General features: G+C 39.8%; 1 protein-coding gene across 1 annotated transcript in view; it reads left to right on the forward strand.

Annotated features, from left to right (window-relative positions):
- The window catches only part of KCTD3 (potassium channel tetramerization domain containing 3), a 72,181-nt gene that overhangs the window by 25,727 nt on the left and 20,598 nt on the right, over positions 1 to 25,856 (forward strand). The window contains exons 2-9 of the mRNA XM_032769073.2: positions 2,231 to 2,284; positions 5,743 to 5,788; positions 10,705 to 10,778; positions 11,390 to 11,448; positions 11,692 to 11,772; positions 14,215 to 14,355; positions 16,831 to 16,921; positions 21,208 to 21,398. Of these exons, the coding sequence (XP_032624964.1) occupies positions 2,231 to 2,284; positions 5,743 to 5,788; positions 10,705 to 10,778; positions 11,390 to 11,448; positions 11,692 to 11,772; positions 14,215 to 14,355; positions 16,831 to 16,921; positions 21,208 to 21,398 (737 nt within the window). The remainder of the gene's footprint in view (positions 1 to 2,230; positions 2,285 to 5,742; positions 5,789 to 10,704; positions 10,779 to 11,389; positions 11,449 to 11,691; positions 11,773 to 14,214; positions 14,356 to 16,830; positions 16,922 to 21,207; positions 21,399 to 25,856) is intronic.

A 25,856-nucleotide genomic window follows, 5' to 3' on the forward strand; every position in this document is an offset into this window, starting at 1 on the left:
AGGTGGCGTTATTTAAAGGCACTGGTGAGACCGTCTCTGGAATATGTGTGAGTTTGGTCTCCCACGTTTAGAAGGATGATTCAACGGAACAGGTACGACAAGGGCTACTAGGATGATCCGAGAAATGGAAAATCTGTCTTATAGACTCATGGGTCAGAAGGGACATATGATTCATCTAGTCTGACCTCCTGCACAAAGCAGGCCACAGAACCCTACCCACCACCACTTCTTAAAACCCAAGCAGAGAATCCACGCAAGTGACCATGCCAACGCTGCAGGGAAGGCGAAAAATCTGCCCTGGAGGAAAATTCCTTCCCGATCTGCCCTGGAGGAAAATGCCATATTTGGGGTCGGGAAGGAAATCAGCTAAACCTGAGCATGTGGGCAAGGCTCCTCAGCCAGCATCATGAAAGAATTCTCTGCAATAACTCCCATCCCATCCAACATCCATCGCAGACATTGAGCAGACCTATCTGCTGATAGTTAATTTGGCAATGTGTCTTGACTTTCCTATCAATCATCCGCTTCATAAACTTATCAGCTTAGTCTTAAGCCAGATATTCTTTTGCCCCACTATCCCCTTGGAAGGCTGTCAGACTTCATCTCTCTAAAGATTAGAAACCTTGTCTAATTCAAGTCTGACTTCCTAGTGTCCAGTTCGTACCATTTGACCTGTGTCTACATTAGTACTAAGCTATAATTTCCCTCCCCCTATGTTATCCCCTGATATATTTATATAGCAAGCATATCCACCCAGACTCTTTTGGCTAGGCTAAACAAGCAAGCTCTTTGAGTCTCCTTTCATAAGGCAGGTTTCATTCCTCGGACATCCTAGTAGCCCCGTCTCTGAAACTGTCCAGTTTGAATCATCCTTTCTTAAACATGGAGACCAGAACTGCACACAGTATTCCAGGTGAGTTCACCAGGCCTTATACAACGGTACTATAACACCTCCTTATTTTTCTGGGAATACTCGCCTGATGCATCTAAAACCGCATTTGCTTTTTAACGGCCTATCGCACTGGTGGCTCATAGTCATCCTGTGATCACAAATACTCCAGTCCCTCTCCTCTCTTGTTTCAACTGATGGTCTCCAAAGTAATCTAATTTTATTATTAATCCTAAGTGCATGACCTGCACTTTTCACGATAAATTCATCTATTACTATTACTCCATTCAAGGTTCCAGATCTTCCGATGGATACCCGGTCCTTCTCTGTGTTAGCAATACCACCAGCTTTGTTGTCATCTGCAACGTTATTGCACATTCCCGCTCTTGTGCCAAGATCAGTAATAAAAAGGTTTAAATAAGATGGCCCAAAACCGATCCTTGAGAACTCCACTAGTAACCTCCTCTAGACCTGACAGTTCACCTTCAGTAACGACCAGTTGGAGTCTCCCTTTAACCATTCTAATCACCTTCAATTTTCATATTCATCCCCATCTTTCCAATTAACTAACAATTCCCCATGTGGACCGTGTCAAAATGCCATACTGAAATAAGGATAATATAGATCTAGCGCATTTCCTTTGTCTAAATATCTGTCACCTCTGCGAAGAAGGAGATCAGGTTGTTTGGCTGTCTATCCTCTAGTAAAACCATGTGTAATTGCCCAATAATTGATCAATTGGTCCTTTACTGACTATTCTCTTCAAAATTTTTCAGAGACCCTTACGATACTACAGACGTGCAAATAACCAGGCATAGTCTCAGATACCTTTTTTTCCCTTTCTGAAGATGGAACCACTGCAATCTCCAGTCGTACGACACCTCCTTATCTTTACTGGAAATACCTTGCCTGATGCATCCTAAAACTGCATTAGCTTTTTTAATGGCCATATCACATTGGTGGCTCATAGTCATTCTGTGATCAACCAAAATTCCGAGGTCCTTCTCCTCCTCTGTTACTTTCAAGTGATGCATCCCCAATTTATAATCCTGGCTTGACTGAAGTGTGGACTTTCAGGCTGAGATCCACTCCCCTTGCTGGGTTTCAGAACCTAGGCTCCAACCTAAACCCAAATATCTGTACAGCTGTTTTTAGCCCCATAGCACGAGCCTTGACCCCAAATTAGTGGACCTTGGCGCTGAGACTTACTGCCCTGGGTCTTTTTTGCAGTGTAACGTACCCTAAGACTTCTTTTAAGCAGTCTTGAAAAAACCAAAAACTCAACTTGATACTCTGTATGTGCAATGCTTGATTTTTTTTAAAAAATTTTTGATCTTACAGGTTCAGCACCTCAAGACAAACACTAATGTGGATTCCAGACTCCTTTTTTTCCAGGTATTTCAAATATTTACATATTTTACTACGTAGAATTACTAAGCATTTAAAAACCATTGTATATCATTACCACTCTGAGAGTTTGTTTACAGAAAAAAACATAAGGGTGTGGCTACAGTTGCACCTCCTGCGGCAGCGCTTTGAAGTGCGAGTGTGGTTGTGGTGCCAGCGCTGGGAGAGCTCTCTCCCAGCGCTGCAGGTACTCCACCTCCCCGTGGGGATTAGCTTACAGCGCTGGGAGCTGCACTACCAGCGTTGGGGCACTGTTTACACTGGCGCTTTATAGCGCTGTAACTTGCTGCACTCGGGGGTGTTTTTTCACACCCATGAGCGAGAAAGTAGCAGTGCTGTAAAGCGCTAGTGTAGCCAAGGCCTCAGTTACAACTCCCTCCTGCTGTCAATGTTGGGGCAGAGCAGAGGAGGAGGATGGGATGGTGAAGGGATCATTCATCTTCCTGAGATACTCATGCTATGGATGGGAGGGTCAATGTGTGGGTGAAGCTGAGCCAGACCTGCATTAGATCAGCAGTATCCACCTTCTCCACTGCTGTTGCACAGTATGCTTCTGTAATTAAAATTGTAAGTGTTTCCCCATTATGAATTTGACACACATTTTTTCCCTTTTTTTTTTTTTTTTTTGGTCTACTCATAGCATATAAAAAATATTGCCAGGTTGGGAGGAAGGAATAAACTGTCCATATGATCAGTTTTTCTGTCTCCATCCTTCTCCAATGAGTCAATTGTTAGCTTATTGAATGTGAGGGTTTATTATCCTCTATAAAAAGTATTTTATCCTATCTAATGAAACTGTGGATATTCTCATGTCTCACTATTTTGACTCCCAGCAAAATGACTCCTATCATTTTAAGTGGCGTTAAAATGATATATAGTAGCAATAAGTTCCACATATTAATTATGCATTGTTAAAAATCCTCCTATTGGTTTGAAATGTATTGCCTTTCAAATTCCATTTTAAATGTCTGCTTGTGCTTGTATCATGAGAGGGATAAATAGGAGCACCGTATTTACCTTCTCCATGACATACATTGTTTTGTATACAGTGCTACTCCGTTAGGAGAGTTAGAAGTTAGATATTTAAATTCATTTGTCTTCATATGTGAGAGAATTTTCAATATGTTATCTTTTTAAAAAATAGTATTTCTTGCTCTTTATAGGAAGTAGCCTTCCAAATCAGAACAATAAAGAAGCTTGTCACTTACTTCTAACCTTCCCAAATATACTGGGCTTTTCATCATTATTTTTAGGAAAAATCATGGTTTCTTCCAGCTATGCTCTCTTTCCTCGACTACCCTTCAAGCACATGCGGATTCAGGTTTCCTGGGGCCCTGGGCCAGAGCAAGTGGGGGGACCTTCCCCACTCCTTTGCCTTCAGGCAACCCCCATTCCACCTCTTCTGCCTGTGGCCCTGTCTACAGCCCCACCCCTTTCTGCCCACCTCTGTTCCACCCAGTGTCCCACCCATTCTGCCTCCCACTGCAGCCTTTCAACGTCTTTTGCTCCTCTCTGCCCACTTTTCCCTGCCCCCTGTGGCCCCAAGACCAGAGAAATTCTGTCCCCTGCGGTGCAGGGTGCAGTGGGGAGTGAGGGCTCCTCCAGTCCCAGGGGGCTGGGTGCTGGAGCTTCCCCTGTGTTTCTGTGGGGGACCAGGTTTGGGACACTGGGGTTTGTCACACCCTACCTGCCCAGCACTTCTGCTGGAGGGCGGGGTTGGATGCACCGGCTTCCCCTGTCACCCCGTGGCTTCTGCCAGGGGATGAGTGGGGAGCACTGGCTTCTGTTGGGGATGAGGTCTGCTATGGGGGACTTTCCCCATCCTGCGGCTTCTGCTGAGAGGGGAGGGAGAGAGGCTTCCCCTGTCCTGCAGCTTCTGCCGGGGAACGGGGTTGGGCTTGGGCTTCTAGGGGAGGATCCCCCACCCCACCCGCCTGATGCTGCTGCCAGGGGGCAGGGTGTGGGGGTGTCTCCCTCCCGCCTGGCAAGGTGGGGCTCCTGGCTTCCACCATCCAGAGGCAGATTTTTTCCAGAGCCCCGGTGGGCCAGGGCCCCTGAGCACAGGCCCCATCAACCCAATGGCTAATCCACCATGCCTTCACCCACCAACAGGCTGTCAGAACTCCAAGTTCCTATCCCTGGCAGCTGGTATCTTCACAGAGGGAGATAAGCGATTGTGGAATTTTCATGTCACCGTGGCTTTCTGCCTTTCATGTTTGAAGAGGATGAAAGAAGAATCCTGGTGAATGAGTCTGCTGGGCAGCAATATCTCTGGCAGCTACACTGAAACCGTGAAGTAAATGGAGTTCCAGGGAGATGTCCTCCTGTTCTATGCCATACGGAGGAGGAGGCAGCACAGGGAACCAACCCCCTTCCTGTCCTGCAGTTCCCTATCTTCCATACTAAAGGATCTCAGCAGATAGCTAATTTTTACGCTAGTACAATAACATTGGAGTATAAATCAGAGCTACAACAAAAAGGTGTCTGGATGAGTTTTTCATTAATTTCCTTCCAGAGTTCATGAAGAATTCATGGAGTCATACTGCCTGGAAGATTTGGAGCTTGACAGTTGCTCAGTTATTAGGGGATTTCTAACTTTGAGTCATGGAAATATAGTTGGGTTATTTGTATAATGGAGTGTTAGAATATTTCTGCATGTGTGTTGTCAGTAGCTACCACTGTGATGCTGTGCTCTTGTTCGATGATGATAACAGTTGGCTGCGTGAGTGTTCCCTTTGTGTGCTGCCCCAGTTCTGCGCAGATAGCTGACACAGCAAACTCCGAGAGAACCCCCAAAGACCACACTCTAGTAAAGTATGAAGGAACCCGAGCCAGGTTTATTGTCAAACAAAGCACAGTAATAGTTTTCCATAGACTCTACAAGACATACTACGAATCTGTGCCCCTAGCAATGGACCAGCTTAGTCAGTGGCGGGACTTTCAACTGCCTCCTAGGCCAGACAAAGATGTCTGGGACCTACTTTTATACAGTTACAGGACAGATTACTCATCCCTACTGACATATTGAGGTACAGCCCTTTGACTTATTGGGGGCTGTCTCCTCCTTTTGATCATGTTGTTTTAGACAGATCTATCCATCGTTCTGTTTTTTTGACCCTGTCTTTAAGATGTACCTCCATGTTCCTTGTTATCTCTGTGGAGTGTTCTGGCGCCATCTTGGCGCAAGTTCCTCTTGTTAGCACTTATGTGTGGATGCACCCTCTAGCAGCCCTCTTCTTGCCATCTTCTGTGAGTGGGGCCTGCCTCTGGTTCACAGCCCAGCTTTTGCGTAGCAGTGCCTGGAAGTACTTTGGTTCAGGCTTCAGGCCTCAGACTGGGCCTCTGACACAAGAGTTTGTTTCAAGGCCTCATCTTACTACAACATGTTTAATGCTCTCTCCTTCTAGACTGCATAATAACTCAAACAAATATTTTATGCTTTTCAGTTTACTGAGTGGAAGAATTTCAACACTTAAAGATGAAACTGGTGCTGTGAGTAGTGCTACTGATAATTTATAAGAATGAATACTTATTTCCAAATTGGATCTATTTAGGTGAAGTAACTTCTATACTGAAGGTCATACTAATAGTTCTAAAATGATAGGGTATTATTGATACATAGATCAGTTCTATAGATACAGTAAATACAGCAGACTAACATCTGACCCCCTGTGACGATGCTGCCCGTGGGAGCCAGCTGAGGTTACTCAATTAGGGTGAACTGCAAACAGAATGGGGCAGACAAACCGCAGAAGCTGGTGGATATTCGAACACTTAGATTTACCAAGTCAGCACAAAACAGCTTCTATAATACCTCACTGGTTACTCAGAAGTCCAGACAATGCAGTCCCCTTAAAATGCCCAGCCTCGGGCCTCCATCCAGCACAACATGTCAGATATGATGACAATTACTGAAAATCTTATCTCCTCATATAAAAGAAAAGGTTCTCCTGATCCCAAAGGACCAAGCCCCAGACCCAGGTCAAATGCTAACTTAAATCTGACCCAAAATACATGCTTATAGCCAATTCTTATCTATTAATTAAAATTTATTAGAAAAGAGAGTGAGTGTTGGTTAAAAGATCAATATATATATACAGACTTGAATTCAGTTCTTGAGGTTCAGGTACATAGCAGAGATGAGTTTGTAGTTGCCAAAAGCCCTTTTAGAAATAGTCCATAGGTTATAGTCCAATGTCCATATTCAGGGTGACTCCAGTCAGTGACTGGGGATCTCAGTCCTTATTATGGCTTAAGGTTTCCCCCTCTTGAAACCCAAAGCAGATCTGAGATGAAGAAGGATCATGTCCCAGGGTTTTTATACATTTCCTGCAGCCTTTTGGCCTGAGAAAACAATAGGCTTAACTTTCCTTCTTCCAAACATCATGGCAGTTAGCACAGGATAATTTATCCATTAAACAATTCAGATACAGGTTACCACAACCTTCAAAGAGACATATAGACAATAATACAATTTCCCTCAAGTGTCTTCCTAAATACTAATACTCCTTTTTTTGATCTTTGAATTAGAGCTATAGCAATAGACAAGACTTGTTTGCTTACATCACAAAACCTGAGCAAACAGCTTCCCTTCTATCTCTTAACAATGCAGGCCTGCATTTCAAAGCTCTATTCATTTACTGTCTTCCTAACCAGTCTCTAAAGTTCAGCCATGGGTCAGGTCAGTCTGTGAGTTAATGAACTCTTTCTGGCTCTGTCATCTTTCAATGAGAAATTATATTACGCTCATACCCCCCAGTATGCCAATGTCATTTTTCCATCAAATGACCACCACCAGAAGACCCAAAAAAGTCAATTTTAATTAAAAAGCTAATGGTAACATTTTCAGAAGTGCGCAAGTGATTTAGGAGTCAATGGGGCACAGACTTCTAAGTCTCTTTGAGCCTATATGACTTAGGTGCATTTGAAAATGTTACCCATATAAACTGAATAGGATATTTCATACATCATGAAGGAACCTCACAGTGAACTTTCAGAACAGGATGCATAATGAATGGCTTCATAATAAATGCCCAGAGCAAGCATAGTTCTGTGCTTTTTCTTTTGGTATGGGTATCTTTTTTTACTTCAAACACTATCAGTTAAATTGTTCAGGTTTCCAGTATGGGAAACATAAGTTTTGGAAGTATTAACTGCCCTGTAAAGTAGCATAGATTTGGAAGAAAGTAAGGCTTTTAGATTTGAGGGGAAGTAGGGTATCTCTAGGTAGGTGAAGTAAAGTTTTGCAGGTGTGACCATTTGAATGAAGGTCAACAAACAACAGGAGGAAAGAGATCCTCTTGCCTGCTTTCTTTTCATGATCCTTGTTTCCATTCTAATATGGATAAAAAAAGGAAGATAAAGGAATGTGCATATTGCTACACCAATGTTTCTTTACTTCTTCCTTTACATACTCAGAAGCAAATGGTTTAAACTTGCTAATTGCTTGCTCATTGTTAAAAACTAATACTTTTAAACTGAGGGAGCCATAATCAGACAATATATTCCTAATTTACAAAATTCAGCCTTGTGTGCAGTGTGGTTGTAGCCGTGTCAATCCCAGGATATTAGAGAAACAAGACGGGTCAGGTAATATCTTTTATTGTACCAACTTCTGTTGGTGAGAGACAAGCTTCCAAGCCACATAGCACTCTTCTTCAAGTCTGGGAAAGTTACTCCCAGTATCACACCAAAATGCAAAGTGGAACAGATTATTTAACATAAGTAGTTAGCACATATGGTAAGGGACCATTCCCAGTTGAGTGGCTCATTAACACCTCTGCAGTCATAGGACAAAAAGAGGAGATTAGTGAGTTACAGATTATTGTAATAAAACTTAAATCCAATGTCTCTGTGGGTGAACATTTTTCACAAAGCAATCAATCTATATCTGACCTATCATTCTTCATCCTCAAAGGAAACCTGCACAGCATTTTCAAGTGAGCCTCGAAGCTTAAATTTATTATTCTGCTAGATGCTAAAAATCATGGTTTGGGAGCTTGTCTCACAAACAGAAGTTGGTCCAATAAAAGATATTACCTTATCCATCTGGTCTCTTTAACAGTTGAGCCTGCACATGACATTGAAAAGTATTGCTAAATGTAATATCAACAAACAACTTTGCAAAGTAACTTAGTATATAATGTCAGGTTTCAGAGTAGCAGCCGTGTTAATCTGTATCCGCAAAAAGAACATGCCCCATTTCCAGCAGTTGACAAGAAGGTGTGAGGAACCATAGGGAGGAAAAATAAACATGGGGAAATAGTTTTACTTTGTGTATGACCCATCCGTTCCCTAGACCTTCTTGTCAACTGCTGGAAATGGGCCATTTTGATTACCACTACAAAAAGTTTTTTTTCTCTTCTGCTGATAATAGCTCACCTTAACTGATCACTCTCGTTATAGTGTGTATGGTAACACCCATTGTTTCATGTTTTTTTTTTAATATATATATCTTCCTACTGTATTTTCCACTGCATGCATCCGATGAAGTGGGTGTTCGCCCACGAAAGCTTATGCTCAAATAAATGTGTTAGTCTCTAAGATGCCACAAGTATTCCTGTTCTTAGTACATAATGTGTGATACTTACTCCATTTACAAATAAACTTTTTTCTTTTAATCAAACTTGTGAACTACAGTCGTATCAATAATGGAAGGGGAGGCTTACGCTTTTTTTTTTTTTTTTTTTTTTAAAAAGTATACTAACCCAAGCACACAAACTTTTCTTGACCTTTAAAATATGACATTTGTGATGATGATAATTAATTATATTTTGCTTGTTCATCAAAGAGTCAAGCAAAATTTCAATCTTTTGAGATAGACTTGAAAAATTTCAATCTATTGTAGAGGTTTATACTGCTGTTCATCTCCTTAGTATCTGAGTCCCTTCCACATAAAATCAATAGCAAAGTCCCTAGTGGACTTCCTTTTCCAGGTAAAAACTCTGTTTGCAGTAGGGTTGGAGTGTGTGTTTAGGAGTCAGGGCTGCAGTGTGTACTCTATTGGATATGTTTACACTGCAGTTAGACACTTGCAGCTGGCCCACATCAGCTGGCTCGGGCTGCAAGGCTGTTTAATTGCAGGGTAGACTTCTGGGCTCAGGCTGCAGCCCACACTCTAGGACCTGTGAGGTGGGAGGGTCCTCAGGATGCAGTTTGAGCCCAGAACTCTACCCTGCAATTAAAAAGCCCTGCAGCCCGAGCCCCAGCCTGCTGGAAGAGGCCAGCTATGGGTTTTTAATTGCTGTATAGACACAGGGCAGAAACTTCTTGTTTTGCTTGTATCTGAACATTCTGGGATAAATCTTATGAGTCGAGTGCTTCACATGGTCAAATACCACATATCATTATGGGACATGAGACTGATGGGCACCTCAAAAGAATGATAATATAGTTGTTACTCAAAAGCAAAATCTTAATGCAAAAAAGAATAAATTAACTATCTTTATTTGTAGATATTTATTGATAGAGATCCAGCAGCATTTGCACCCATTTTAAATTTTCTTCGTACAAAGGAGCTAGACTTACNAATGTGTGATACTTACTCCATTTACAAATAAACTTTTTTCTTTTAATCAAACTTGTGAACTACAGTCGTATCAATAATGGAAGGGGAGGCTTACGCTTTTTTTTTTTTTTTTTTTTTTAAAAAGTATACTAACCCAAGCACACAAACTTTTCTTGACCTTTAAAATATGACATTTGTGATGATGATAATTAATTATATTTTGCTTGTTCATCAAAGAGTCAAGCAAAATTTCAATCTTTTGAGATAGACTTGAAAAATTTCAATCTATTGTAGAGGTTTATACTGCTGTTCATCTCCTTAGTATCTGAGTCCCTTCCACATAAAATCAATAGCAAAGTCCCTAGTGGACTTCCTTTTCCAGGTAAAAACTCTGTTTGCAGTAGGGTTGGAGTGTGTGTTTAGGAGTCAGGGCTGCAGTGTGTACTCTATTGGATATGTTTACACTGCAGTTAGACACTTGCAGCTGGCCCACATCAGCTGGCTCGGGCTGCAAGGCTGTTTAATTGCAGGGTAGACTTCTGGGCTCAGGCTGCAGCCCACACTCTAGGACCTGTGAGGTGGGAGGGTCCTCAGGATGCAGTTTGAGCCCAGAACTCTACCCTGCAATTAAAAAGCCCTGCAGCCCGAGCCCCAGCCTGCTGGAAGAGGCCAGCTATGGGTTTTTAATTGCTGTATAGACACAGGGCAGAAACTTCTTGTTTTGCTTGTATCTGAACATTCTGGGATAAATCTTATGAGTCGAGTGCTTCACATGGTCAAATACCACATATCATTATGGGACATGAGACTGATGGGCACCTCAAAAGAATGATAATATAGTTGTTACTCAAAAGCAAAATCTTAATGCAAAAAAGAATAAATTAACTATCTTTATTTGTAGATATTTATTGATAGAGATCCAGCAGCATTTGCACCCATTTTAAATTTTCTTCGTACAAAGGAGCTAGACTTACGGTAAGAAGTTCTAATTCTTCTAAAAATCCGTCTCAGTACAGTTCACATGGGTGGAAATTTTAAAATCCTTTTTGATAGGAGTTTTCTAATTCCACTGATCAATCAGATGTTCTGTGACTGTGGGATCTGACTGGTACTTTTTAAGTCTCTCACTGGCACGGTCTAATCTGTGGACTCAGGTCCTATTTCCTTAGTTCCATGTTTCATGCGGGTGACAGAATGGACAGAATTTATTAAACTTCAGTTGAATACAATTTCATATATTTAAACCATTTCAGTACAATACATTTCTCAATCAAATCTTTTGTGGTTTTTTTGTGTATTTTTAACTTTAATAGAGTGATCTGTACCCATAAAGATTACTGTATCTCCTGCTAAAGACTGAGTCCAGCTCTGAGATGGAAATGTTATGTTCAGTTATTAAAATAAGGAGGTTCAGGTCTGATATTTATTGTGTGAACTCACCCTTCTAGTTTTTACTTTATGATCCCCCAAGATATAATACCTAGTTTAAAAAAAAAATCAGTCTTTTTTCAAAGGGGGGAAAAAAAAGTAATTTCAAGGCATTGCTTTCCTTTGTTCTTGTTTTTTTGTTTTTGTTTTTTTTTCAGGGGAGTGAGTATTAATGTTCTCAGGCATGAAGCTGAATTTTATGGAATCACTCCTTTAGGTAAATGTTTGCATTAAAATTATGTGGTTCCTAATGGTTGCACTGCCATAATAATAACCTACTCATGATTCCAAGATTTGGGGCAATTATGAGCCAGAAGACTGCTGAACTTATTTGTGCTGAAGTTGACAATTTTCAAGCAGATATTTTTAAAATCTCATCAACCTCTTTGAATGAAGCTTGAGAAAAATAAAACTTAATTGAAGTTCTTTGCTTTTGATGTTAATATATATTTTTGTTTAGTAAGAAGACTACTCTTATGTGAAGAGCTGGAACGCTCATCATGTGGCAGTGTCCTTTTTCATGGCTACCTGCCTCCACCAGGTACTTCTATTTTCTTTCACTGTGTACTTCGTATACTACTTCCAATCCATTGATCTTTACACTGGATAGTTACGTAATCTGTCATCTTCTACTATCAATGATAGAGGTTTTAATTTTAAGATTATATCTACACTTCGAGCAGCCTGTTGCATACATACACCCCTGTAGCATGGGTAAAAATAAGTGTAGTTGGTGAGGCACTGCTTAGGCACATGGAGTAAAGATACGCCAGAATGTTGGGGTATATACCCTACACAGCTCTCTACACACTCAAGCAGTGCCTCCCCTTTCTATGCTGCTGTTTTTAGTAGTATAGCATCTCACTCCCTAAGCCTTTTCCCCATGGGTGGCAGGTGAACTGTCTGAGGCCTCACCCCAACCCTTCCGCCCCCATGTGCCCCGGCCCCAGCGTGCCTAGTGGGTGGCGTGGCTCCAGCCCCAGCACGCCCCTGTGCCAGGCAGGTGGGTTTCCCCGCTGCAGGGGAAGGCTGTGGTAGTGGGGAGGCAGCCACATGTAGCTGCACACCACGGTGTGGATGAGCCTGTTCCTTTGCTGAGGCATGGAGCCTATCACACTGCCAGTGCAGACAAGGCTTAAGAGGGTAAGCTGTAACACTTGGTGCAATATTGTGTACATCCTTTCATTGTTGAATTTGGTGTATGTTTGTATTGCTAGTCTTCTGTATGCATTATGAAACAGTGCAGGTTAAGTGGCTGGGAAACAAAATGGATTAATGCAAAACAAAGTGGAATTGAGAGTAGACTACACAAGAGATTTCCTTGTGCAATATAAGTGGGGTAGGTGTTTCTAACGTTAAACCATTTCCCGTAGAGGTAGGTGATTCATATTTTTTTCATCTCTCCATGGAGGAAGATGATTTTCAATGCAAACTGACTTGTGTTGAAAAATTACACGAATGTGCCATATTAAGAAATGAAGGTTCATTCCAAGATCAACAACAATGGTCTGAACAGCACAGCTGGTGCCTTGAGTCTTAATTACAAATTGGAAAATTAGCCTTTTGCTGACAGCAGTCCCTAGCATAGGGCCATCTCAAGCCAATGCCAAAAACAAGGGGTTCTCCCAACAGATTTTTTTGGCAGTCTTGGAGTGTGGCCACTGACTCTTGCTGGTGGCTGCTCTGACAAAATTTTTCCTAAAATACTTAGTTAACTTTAGGAAAAACAAATATGCACATGCACGTCCAAATCATTGTCATCTATTTATGTAGTAGGAAGGTGGTAGGAAATAGAGCTCCTCATTCAGCGCACCTGGACTTTGCTCCTGTTCTTGTGCTTGGAGCATGTCACAGAGTGGGAGACCCTCACCCTTGCTGGGCAGCTGCCAAGGCCTGCAGAAGCCTGGAGCGGTTGATGTGCTGTGGTAGCTACAGCAACTTCAAACAGCGAGTGCAGCCCCAGGCTGGGGAAGCACCAATCTGTGTCTCTGTCCCTGCCTCATGTGATCCTTCAGAGAGAACCTGCCCTGGGGAAGGTGGGTCAGGAACTCACTGGTTGCCTGCCGAGTCCCAGGCTCCCTGTGACCCAGGCAGGCAGGAGTGGGGGAGCTGCCCAGGAGCGCTCCAGCGACTGCACGCTGGAGCCCCCTTCATTGACAAGAGCCACCTCCAGCACCATGCACACCGGCCTGAGATGTCACCAGAGGTGCTACCCTTAGCCTCTGAGGAGGCTACGTGGTGTAGGGCACCGATCCCTGCTGGCAGTACCAGTGCAAACACCAAGGCAGTGCATCTTGCTTCCCTTGGTAACAGCTATTCAGGAGCAACAGCTGGGTGCTGCAGGGAGGGGCCACTGCTTTGCCCCCTCCCCAATCACCGCCTAGGTTTTGGAGGCTGATGTGGCTGCAAAAAAATCCGCTAGTGGCTGTATGCGGCCATGCTGACTGCATTTGAGAAACATTTAATTACTAGAGTAGAAGGGAAGAATCCCTTTTCCACACCGTTACAGAAAGAGGTTTTGTGCTGTCTATGCTAGAAGTTAAACTATATTTGACATCTGCTGAAGAGGGATAGTTACTGCATTGGGTGAGTTTCAGCATGTAGATGATTACTGACCCAGTAATCACATTGTCTCTGTGTACCTCTGTGACCTGTGTACTTTGACTTTTAGTTGTGAACTTAAATTCATTCTTGGCTATTAGGTTTCATGCTAGGCTAATTTAAATGTTTTTATGATTTCTGTTATTGGTTTATGAACCTGACAGAACAACCTGTTTGTTTAAGTTGTACATCAATTAAACTAAATTTGGTTTTGGAAATAAAATGCAAGAGCAAAGTTTGTTAACTCTGAAAGATGACTTACAAGTGTAGTAAGAATGTAAATGTTTTTAATTGTGCTTTGTATATTAACTGTTTTAGAAATTATCCTGGCACAGTAAAAGGTAAATGAAGTACAATAAAATGTCTTTCCTTTTTTCGGTAGGCATTCCCTGTCGTAAAATAAACACTACTGCTGGGCCATGTATTGATGTTAGAACAGGTCAGAACTACTCTGAAGGTGACGTTCGAGGAGATAATGTCCAACCTACACTTGCTGGTACTGGGGAAGGCACAGTCAGACTAGGTAAGGAAAGTTTTTTCATGTACTTTTATCATGCTGGCAGTGGGATTTCCAGTGGAAATACCAAATTAAGAGGTTAATGATATGTCTGTTCTCAAACTGTAATGGTATATTTTTCTGTTTTTTAAATATAAACTACAAATTCAGCAATAGTTTAACATTACATATGAAAAACGGTTAGTGTTAAGAGTGCGATGTCAAGCATTACAAAATTAGGAAATGGCAGAATTAAGGTTATGCATTAAATCTTAATTTGTCCCTCGTATGGATGTGCATTATAGTAGTCTTGTCTAACCTCACACAAGAATTCTGTTGCAGTCCTAGTCAGTGCTTTAAATGCAAGAGAGCATCCTTTCTCCTCTTGCTACCCTCTGCCTCATTCACTGTCCATCTTGTGCATTGAATGACAAGGTTTAGTAGAACAAATAACATGTGATCACGTAAGTAAAGATTTATATCGTAATCCACATGCACCAGGGGCCATAATTTAAGATGGGCAGGCAACTTGAAGTCTGGCAATTCCTAACTTTCAAGTTCTTGACTTTAAAACCTGTGCAGCAGTATTTTAATGTAGTTTTTATGTGTACTTCCCTAGTTTTCATTAAAAAGACAAAAACAAATTATACTATCTGCATCTTATTTGTAACTTCTTCCTCTCATGCATCAGCATATGAACCCTGAACCTTCAGCACTGCAGCACAGACTTCTGTCACTTGAGCTGAAGAATTTAACCACAATATCAGCAGCAGTTTTAGCCTCTGTGGATCAGCTGCTAGAGGAGCTGTGGATCAGCTGATATGTATCAAACTGTGTCCCTTTGTCTTCCTCCCAAAGGATGTTGTGTGCTGGGTCCTCAAGTGTAACTCCACCCTTTGTTTTGTGTTCACTTGTCCTTTCTATGCTCTTCATTCTCCAAAGACCATTGTCTCCCCTTTGGCCTGGCTGGCTCTGAACAATATTTGGGGCTTGCAGACTTATTTCTTTTGGGAGGAGAAATTAATGATACAAGTTGGAGATTTCTTTGATGCAATCCTATTTTATTTACAAAGAATGTACACAAAGACCAGTTTGCCTGAACACTGTAGAAACAAGTAGGCACCTGCTTCTTCAGTGAGTTCTGTTCTCCAATGAGCTCTGTCTTGCAATCTTTCAGGACAGCCCTCACAACTGCTTCCCTTGCTGTCTGGTGGCATTCTCCCTCTAACGTACACACAGCTTGGCAAACGATCCCCTAGCATTTGCAAATAGTCCAAAGAGGATAACCACCTCCCCCAGACTATGTGGCTTACCCCTGCTGAGGGATCACTGTGTAGCCAATTGCCTTGGACAGTAGCTACTGTTGTCTCCAGCTATCTTATTCCACAAAGGAACTTAAGTGCTCCTTCCAGTTAGCCTGAAAAGGGGTGGTTAGCATACCCATTGGATTTAACAAGGTCTTTGATTGCCTATCGATTTAAAGACCTGCTTGATTGCAGCCATAACTCTTTCCAGCATATGTATTGTGCCCCTGTCGCAATCCCTCCATGTTCTGTGTGCTTCCCCAAGGTTATGTATCCCCCACATCTTCTATTGTGATTTAACCACTCCTCCGTTCAGTGTCTCCTGGTTCTGCTGCTGGATCCGTTTTGTCTGTGTCCTACCCAGCTCTCTGTGGAATGCTACAGTGAGGCACTGAGACAAGGTACATGTGCAGACCTTTAGAATCATCAGCATTTTTGCTATGTGGCCAAAAAAATCTATACTTTCCCAAACTTGTAATACCTTGTAACTCGGCCAAACCTGACTGGTTTCCATGGACCAGCAAAAGGCATGCGACTTACCCCAAGGCATTCCTGCTGCTGAATGTCTAACGCCTTCTTCATACAATTAGAGATATTCAGAGGTCATGTGAATTTTTTTTATAATGGCAGGTATTAGGCAAACTAAATATAGGGATCTTTGCTATCTCCTGCTAAAATGATTGCTTTCGAAAATGCCACTTTTTCATAACATAATTTTATCTACCAATAAGTAAACTTGAGCCAACAGGTAAACTTGAAGCTTATTCTCAGATATTTGACCAATTTGACACACATTAGATGTTACTTAAAAATAAAAGCCCTTTTTTTGCAAGAGCACAGCCCAGATTCAGTTTGCCTGCCAGTTTCTACTTCTTATGAGACCTTTGATGTAGTAATTATTAGCTGTGTTGCCTCATTATACGAAAGAACATAAAAGTTCTATAGATTCAGATATCAAAAACACGGACAGATCTGTAACAGTGATTTAAGATATATTGTCAATCATGTACTTAGTTTGTTTGTTATGTACAACTGGTGCACGTTATCTGAGAAGGCAAAGCTTCATTTCTACAAAACAGTCCTAGTTTGAGACTTTTTGAGTATGGTCTCCCAGTCTCTCACCTTGTATATTTAAGTTGGTTAAAGAATGATGTCTGTAACTGAGGATAACCCTTTTCTTTTCATTACTATTTTCTAGGATTTCCTGTGGATCCACGAAAGGTTCTGATAGTAGCTGGCCACCATAACTGGATTGTAGCTGCATATGCCCATTTTGCTGTTTGCTATAGGTATAAATGACTTAGTAGTTTCTGGTGGATTGGGTTTTGAACTTGATTTTCCTTTCCTTCTACACAAACTGTTTTAATTTGCTGATTTACTGAACATTATGTTGCTAATTTCTGCTAAATTTTAGGAAATTTCATAGTTCTATTTAATTTGATAGTTGAACACACACACTGCATGTGTTCCATGTTGTTGTTTTATTTTTTTGAGTACTGATAGGCCGCGTTTAGTGTTGGCAGACACAATATGGGGAAAAATTTTTAACTCTTCTAGTTCACCCCATTCCCAATGCAGCTACTCGATACCTTGCTGTTGCAGTGATGGACTTCCCCTGAAACTTTTGCTTACATTTTAAAAAAAATTGATTTTATGATACTATTGATAGTTAGAAAGTTGAGTAATTGACATTGGACTTTTGATCTAATTGGTTGATCAACTGTATTTAATACAGGATTTTTTAAAAGGTTTTTGGAACTCATTTCAAATCTTCCTTCTTCTATACACCTAACAAGAAATTGAAAAATATGGGTGTCTTGGAAGTGGGTTCAGATTAAAGCATTGCAATATTCTAAACACTTCGTGCCTGTGCTGTGGGAAAGTCACTCTGCTATTTTTCTGACTTTCTGCTTGCTTTTATGTATTTGTAAAGTGACTGTTTGGGATTCTCTGTCTTAAAAATCGTCAGGCTTTTAGCTATTTAACTGGGCTGTGTAATTGCCGAGTAAGAATTTGTTGCTTTACTAAGCCATTGTACAATAGGATATGTATGTAAGACATTTGTAAACAAGTAACTTAGACTGGGTTCAGTAAAAAGTGGGTGAAGAATTGCTTTACTGATACATTTTCTTAATATAAATTATTTACGAACCTACTTCCAACAATAGAACATTGCAAGATTGTTTTCAAAAGAAGAAAATATTTCTCAGATGTTATGTAGCCAGTTGTGCAATATTTTATTGCATGTGTGGAAAAATGATTTCTTGTCTACAGCTACTGATAAGCTGAACCTTAACACCACTTTATTCTCCTGAACCTCTGAATTTGATATCCGGCTGTATACTGACTCAGTGCTCATCATCTTAGTCACTCCCTTACCTTGGTCTTGACTGAGCATGGCTCATTTCTGATCTCTGAATTCCTTCTCTCTAAGCCTTATTTGCTCTACTATATTATCATTCCTCATTTAGGCCGACCTGCATAACACAGGCCATATATGCTAATAATCTTCCTATTCTTCCCCTCTTCCCAAACTTCATCTTCTGATGAACTTTGTTTCTTGGGGTATGTCTACACTGCCAGTGGAAGTGAGTCTCTTGGCCCAGATTGATAGTCTTGTGCTGGCTAGCGGGGCTTGCGCTAGAGATCTAAAAATGTCTGTGTAGACAGCGCTTTGAAATTGTGGCTTGGGCTGGGGCTCTGTCTCTGAAGCCTTAGGGGAGACATGTTTGTTGTAGCTTGTTCCCACTTATATTAGAACTAATGAAATTTTTCCAGCATTTTTTAGATTAATCTGGCACCTGGGAGGTAGTAATTTTAAAATAACTGTACCCATGAATTGCTAGCATATTTCCCTAATACCTGTGCATGATTAAACCAGATAGTTTGGCTGTTTTGAGGTAGCATTGCCTCTGTAGAATGTAGAGGCTAGAGAAGGAAGTGCTGTTGCTAAAAAAAAAAAAAAAATGTGAAGTCCTAAAGTAGCAATTTACATTGAATTGGTTGTGAAGCCCATGTGGTTAGAAATATTTTTAAGTCTCTGCATATTTCTAAAATAAATCATAATGCTTGAAAGGTCGTATGATAAATGAATACTTCAGATATGTCTCATACTTTAAATGTTTAGAAAATTTCATTTTTGTAAAGCCTACAGAAAAATAGGGCATCCTTAATAAAAAAAAAAAAAAAAAGCACCATTTCATCTTGCAAATGAAAATTGTGGAATCCTTTAAAACGTCTTAAATTCATAAGTTTAAGTATTTGGCATCTGTAGTGTCCAAGAACTTTTTAAAAATGCAGTCCTGCAGGAAAAATGCAATATAATGACAGCTACAGTTGCTAGTGGTTCCCAAACTGGGGTTCATGAAATGTTACAGGGGGTTCTCGGGGGAAAAAATTCCCTAATGATGGACAGAGCTGTCCCAAGGAACCCTGGGCAACATGGGGCCAGCAGCTTGGAGCCCCTGGATTTCCAAGAGCTAAGCAGATGAAATCAAGCGTATCTATCACACTGAGGAGATTTAAACTTCAAGACTCCTTATAAGAAATGGAAAGGGAGGTGGATATTTTTTGCTGTTTTTAAAATTAAATAAGCAGCAAAATTTAAAAACAAGTTTAAGCTTTGTTGTAGTGTGCATTATTTGCCTGGACTGCTCAAGACCTGAATGCTTGTGTAGGAGGAACTCTTTGAGTTGGCTTTTTAAATACATTCTGCTGTTTCACACCTGATACTACTTGATGAAACATAGGAGCCTTGTCTTATTACAGGCTTATTCAAAGCGATACAAGCTATGAAAGTGAGATCTTGGAAGACTGTTGCTGTTTTCATAATGTAGTAAAAATACTGTAATGATAAATAATAATAATAAATAGTGTGTAATAAGCATGTCATAAAAGCAAATTTTGTATTTCCAAGATCACTGCTTTTATAATTTATACTCAGATAAAGGAGAAAATCCCTAGAAATACTCATTTTTAGGAGGGAGTTTGCGAGACTTTTCATTTTAGTGAAAGGGGTTCACAGGTTGTTAAAGTTTGGGAACCACTGGCCTAGATTGATCAAGCCAGTAATAAAGCAGCATACAGGTAAACAGCAAAAATATCCAAGATGGTTATTTACATATTATTTGGTCATAAAACATTCAATTACATAGATGTAAATAAAAACATAAACACCTAAAATTAATTGTAATGCAGGAGCTGCGTTCACCAAGCACACTGATCCTAACATTTCAACGGAAAGAGGTTCCCCCATTTGGCTTAACTAGGCTGATATAGAGCCTTGTGTTGTGAATGAGATCTAGTAGGCCATAATCTTCCGTAGATAAATAGAATGCAACTTCCATTAAGTTGTGTGCTTACTCCAGGGCTGGTCCTTGTCTTTTACTCATTTTAATACATATTTTATTGTATATGTGGGCAAATAGATTTGTTAATTTCACACTAGAAAAGAAATAACTCAAAAGTGTTAAAACACCCTCTTGTGTTTTTGCCTTCTTGCTGTGACAAGTGGAGTAAAATCAAACTTAATCGCAAAGTTTTATTTGTTTGTTTTTTTTATTAAAAGCTATGCAGAATTTAAATAGGGATTCAAGGTGGGATTTGATTTACACTACTGTAAAATTATGTCAGATTGAAATTTGAGGGAGTAAAAATGAAAATACAGACTTTTAAATAAGAACTGCAATATTATGTCTTGCTTCTTTGTAACTTTCAGAGAATGGTCCATTCTAAGTATTTTACATTTTTAATCAAACATGTTTTATAACATTTGTGTACTGTTTAATTAATAATCTTTTTCTTCTGTTCTGCCTAACTCTTCAATATTTTTTCCTCTGTAAGGGTTCTGCTTTTTGTCTGTTACACTTCCAATTTTGTTTCACTTTTCCATTTACTGGTGTTCTTGCCCTCCATCGTCTGTGTGTTGCATCCCTCCCTTCTCATCGTTTTCTGCATTGCACTGTGTGTCAGTAACATTGCCAATGCTTAGAGGTTTTCTTTGTAATTCAAAGAATTATTTAGACCTAAGGTGTCTTGGCAATGTCATGCAATCTAGATCACACAGTGTAGCAGAGTGGCAGAAAATAGAAATGGAGTAGAGATTGCTGTATTTATTAGGTAGCACAATTATACATAAATCAGTGTTTTGTATAATTCACATTCAGTTGAGCATGAGCAGGATCCCTCAGAATTGTTGGGTGGGGCAGAACCTTAAAACTGTATGTTAAACTGGCAAAATCGAGACAATAAGACTAAAATTCCATCTTTTACTTGTTTCCTTCTGGCTGGGTGTTGCATCTCACAATATCACCTATTTTTCTGAGGCTTCGTAGCAGAAGATATGTTCTGCAGTACCAAGGCCCAATAACTTAACCTTTAACATGGTATTTAGTTCAGCATTCCTGTATTTTATAGCTGTAGGCCTGTGAAAAGTATATTAATATCAGAATTCTTTATTTGATATTGTTTTATAACTTAAAGGAAATATAATTGGCTTGTAAGACTGACTATAGGTACAAACTCCAAACTGAGGCTGTTTGGAAAGTGTTCTTTTTTTAATTCTCATCCTTCCCAGAATCAAAGAATCTTCAGGATGGCAACAGGTTTTCACAAGTCCATATCTGGATTGGACTATCGAACGAGTGGCTCTGAATGCCAAGGTCGTTGGAGGTCCACACGGGGACAAAGATAAGATGGTTGCTGTTGCCTCTGAGAGTAGCATTATCCTGTGGAGTGTTCAGGATGGTGGTAGCGGTAGTGAAATTGGTGGGTATGACAGTTTTGTGTGATGATATCTTACTGCTAATATCTTCGGACCCGTAAAAATATAGTTTCACATGTAGTCTGACTGGATAATTCATAATAAACATTTTACACAGACTTAATAAAAAAAATGAATTTTGGTACAGCAATCTGATTTTGGAATTTTTATGTGTACCTTTCTGCTCTTCATTTTGATCTGGAGACGCTTCCTTCTGAGTGAGTGAAAAGCACTACAATCCAAAAATCAGTCTCTTTATTGGGCAGAGGCAATTCAGAGCCATCATTCTTGTTACAGTATCATTGGTAGCTTGTTTAATCTAACAGCATGGATTAGAGTTTAACTCAATCCATTAGACTCAGTTCTTTAGCACTACAAGTTGAATTTGAACAGAAGACTTTGAGGTGAAAGGCTAAGGGTACACCCACACTGCAATAAAAAACCCAACGGCACTACGTCTCAGAGCTCGGGTCAGTTCACTTCGGCTCTCATGGCTTGGGGTATTGGGCTAAAAATTGTAGCTATTTGGGCTTGGTGTGGAGCGTGGGCTCCTAAACCTGATGAGGAGGGTGGGTTGGTCTCAGAGCCTGAACGTCTACATTGCAGTTTGCATCCTGAGCCCTGTGAGCCCAAGTTAGCTGACACAAGCTAGCTTCGGGTCTTTTATTGCAGACTAGGTGCACCCTAAAAGGATTGCCAACTTGATATCCTTTTTTTCTTGCTTTGTTCTATAGTAGGCCATATTTTAGATTTTTTTTTAAGTCTGCTTTTGCTAATCTTCTTATAAAATGCAGTTCCTAAATAGAATCTTGGAGACCGTTATTTGCCACCAGTAGTCAGCATTTTAAACAAAAATACAAATTAAATTAGTGTGGGCATGTAGTACTGGGTCCCAAACGGTTTAGCACCAAAGGGTTCACAATACTAGAGGTCATATAAATATGGAAAAGGTTTTCAGAGAAACAAACATTCCTTAGTACAGCTGTGATTGATGGCTTGTCTGATTTATTAAAATATGTAATTGCTTAAAAACATGAATAATGGGCTTTTGGGGAAAGAGGAGAGGAGGGTAATTGGGAATATCCTCAATTCCAAGAATGGTATGTAAGTCGTGGTTCAAAAGATAGTGACAACCTGTTTCCTCCAGCCATAAAGTACTGTCACCATAGATTTGATTTAATAAGTTTAGTAAGAAGAATAATTGTAATCTGTTAATTTAGACATTTTTCTGAAATTGGCTGCAAATTTGTTCAGTTCATTCTCTATCGCTCTTTCCTTTTAACACTGAAGTAGTAAGACCTAGGATATGATGGGAACTAATGTAATTGGTGTAAAATTATTAAATATGGTCTAAAATATTTGGGAGTTTCAGTTTAGGTTGGCTTATTTAAAATAAAAACAAAATTTACTTTAAAACGTGCATTCCAAAATGCAAGATAAAGGTTTATCTGTATACATGGATATTTAATTTTTCTTGATGTTCACAGTGGTATCTCAGCACTTTATAAAAATTAAGAAATATTGCTTTTCAGCAGACCTGAGAAGTGAGGAAGCATTATCATCCTTCTATGACAGGTGGGGAAACTGAAGCACAGAGAGCTGAAGTGTCTTTCACAAGGTCACTCAGGAACTTTGTGGCAGGATGGGGAATAAAACCCAGCTCTTTCTATTCCAAATTCAACTGGTTTTCTAATCACTAATAAGACAGAGTGCAGTTATTAGCATAAAACATCATCTAGGATTTTTTTAAGGTTTTTCTCCTTTTAAGAAAAAATAAAATAGAGTACCCTATAATACTAAGAAACTAGCAGTGCTGCCATCATAAAAGCCACATTTGTGAAAGGTATAAGACAACGTAATTATACACAATAAAAATAGAAATTTCTTAGATTTCCTTTCTCCCATCACTGAGCATGGAAGGGTCTGTTAGATATTCCATTATATGACCCTTCCTTTTTCAAAGAAATAGTTAAACTCTTAAACCAACTGGTTGAGAAGTCTTGGGTGCTTTTATAAATATAGCTGTGGCTGCCACAGTAGCACAGCTACACTATTTCAGCTTATGTCACCAGATGAATATTTTCGGGTTAATTTAACTGTTAAAATTTTCTCATAAGCTGGCATTTAACCTGCAAAGTTTTTTTCTGTTTTTATCATGGATCTTCAAATATTCCACAGGCAGGAATTCAAAAACATTTTTTATGGTTATATAACAGTATAGCTTTTGTTTTGAAAACAGATTTTTTTTATTTTAAGATCTGAAAATTATAAAAGTATTTCAGATTTGAAAAGATCCTGCTATGTATCTAAGTTGACCAGTTAAAATTTAGTGTAAATAAAACAACAAAAAAACAAATCAAGGGGGAAAAATTTTTTGCAGAGCAACCAACAGGCTAAATGTTTTTGGTGAAAGTTGCTACCATATTTTTGAACATGGAGAAAACTTCGGAAAAATCAAAATGTTTATGAAAAATTCCATGTCTTAAAAAAAAAATTAGATTTCTTTTTATTTGAAACATTCTGGCCGTTTGTATTGTGTGTGTTTGTCAATGTTACGAACTAAGTGTTCCACACTTCCGTTCTTAAATTGCTATTATAACTTAAATGTGTGGGGTTCCCCACTTCTCCCAATTCAATTAAGCTAAGGAATCCAGTAACACAAGAATAAAATAGTTTTACTGGCCTATTTCTCTTGCGGAGTCAAATGTTTGAAGCCCTTGGGATAATGAGGCAGTAGTTTTTCTATGTTCTGTAAAAGAAACAATTTGTTGTTACAAATGCTCTTCAGAACCTGACAACACCATCCACAGAAAATTGCAAGGGCTGGCATCTCCATGATAGAGCTTTCCCAGAGGCTGTACTCCTTTCAATATTACTTACGTAGGACACCACTGCTGGATTGCTGCTATAAGCAGTGTTTTACTGAGAGGGCCCCTTAAGACAGGAACCTGTCATTACTGATACCATCGTCTTCCCTGTAGATGGCCGTCAAGATTGTTGAGCCTAAGCAGAAGTGACACTTTAAATTCCTTCAGACCATTCAAGCTGTCTTCCTTGATTTCCCTGAACCTTATCCTTCTCTGGAGTAATCAATTCTAGTTGTTTCCCTTCTTTATTATTATTGCCTGCTTTTATGTGCCTGGTACTGCTGAATATAATCTGCATCAGAGATGATACCCCATGACCTGAAAAATCATTTGGCATCATAATTAAAGTACTAGTGTGTAACAAGCTAACTGGTTGCCATCATAGAGCATAGTAGACTTTTATTCTTTTGTTTGAAATGGCATCTTGATTTTTGACATTTGAATTTATCCAAACAAAGTTTTTTGGGGATTTCGAATGTTTAAATACTCTTCAGGAGATTTCTGTTGAGTTTTAGAAGAGGCATTTGCACAACTCTTGGAGATATGCCACTATATTATTTATTAAAACATTTAAGTGGCTGTATAAGAGCTTTGTGTAACTTACTGTAAATATCAGTACAGTAGACAACTATACATTGAGAAACTCCTTACTTGGCAGTGTACATATCCTAATGAGCAGCTTTATAATGAAAGAATACAACCCTACAGTATTTAGTGCTGAGTTACTTCTTGTCTGGTTGATCTAGCTGGCAAGCATCCTACCAAACCACTCCCAAGAAAACAAACTTAGAGAATTATGAAAACTCTTCAATGTTGATTTGCAATTTGATTTCATACTAAATGTTCTAGTAAACTCATTTAAACTTGTCAGTCAGTACCACTCATATTAGACCCTGAATGAGAGACTGGGGCAGTTCTACACTTAATGCTACAGTGCAGCTGCGCAACTGTAGCGCTTCAGTGAAGATGCTGCTACTCCGGAGAGCTTTTCCTGTTGACGTAGTTAATCCACTTCTGCAAGAGGCGATAGCTGTGTCGAGGAGAGAAGCCCTCCTGTTGACATAGTGCAGCTACGCTGAAGGTTAGGTTGGTATAACTGCATTGCTCAGGTGTGTGGATTTTTCCCACCCCGGAGCGACGTAGTTATACCAATGTAAGTTTATGGAGTAGACCTAGCCTGAATGCCATTATGATATCTTAGTGCTCACTAGAAGGAAATAATAAGTGGTGAAGTGAAGTGAAATGAGTCAGCTGCAATATGTAGGTTGACTCTGTTCCCTATTCATGTGATAACAGTGACAATTCAAAAAAATTCGAACATCAAAACTTCATCTCAGTTCTTTGTCTTTTGAGCCTCTTCTGATCTCAGTACTGATTAACTTCCAGTAATCGGAGTAGTGATGGGTGAATGTTAGTGAAAGTACCAGTAACACTCATAGTGGGTGATGATGAAGCGGTGAGAAAAGTGTAGAAAAAGGTATTTAGACAGGGCCCGTAGGTGTAAGACTTGAAAGAAGGAAAAATAAGGGCTTATTATTTCTATAGTACTGCTTCAAATGTCCTAATTATTGGTTGAACTTATCATACTGATATTTT

Source organism: Chelonoidis abingdonii, chromosome 3, assembly GCF_003597395.2.
Source record: "Chelonoidis abingdonii isolate Lonesome George chromosome 3, CheloAbing_2.0, whole genome shotgun sequence".
Classification (NCBI taxonomy): Eukaryota; Metazoa; Chordata; order Testudines; family Testudinidae; genus Chelonoidis; species Chelonoidis abingdonii.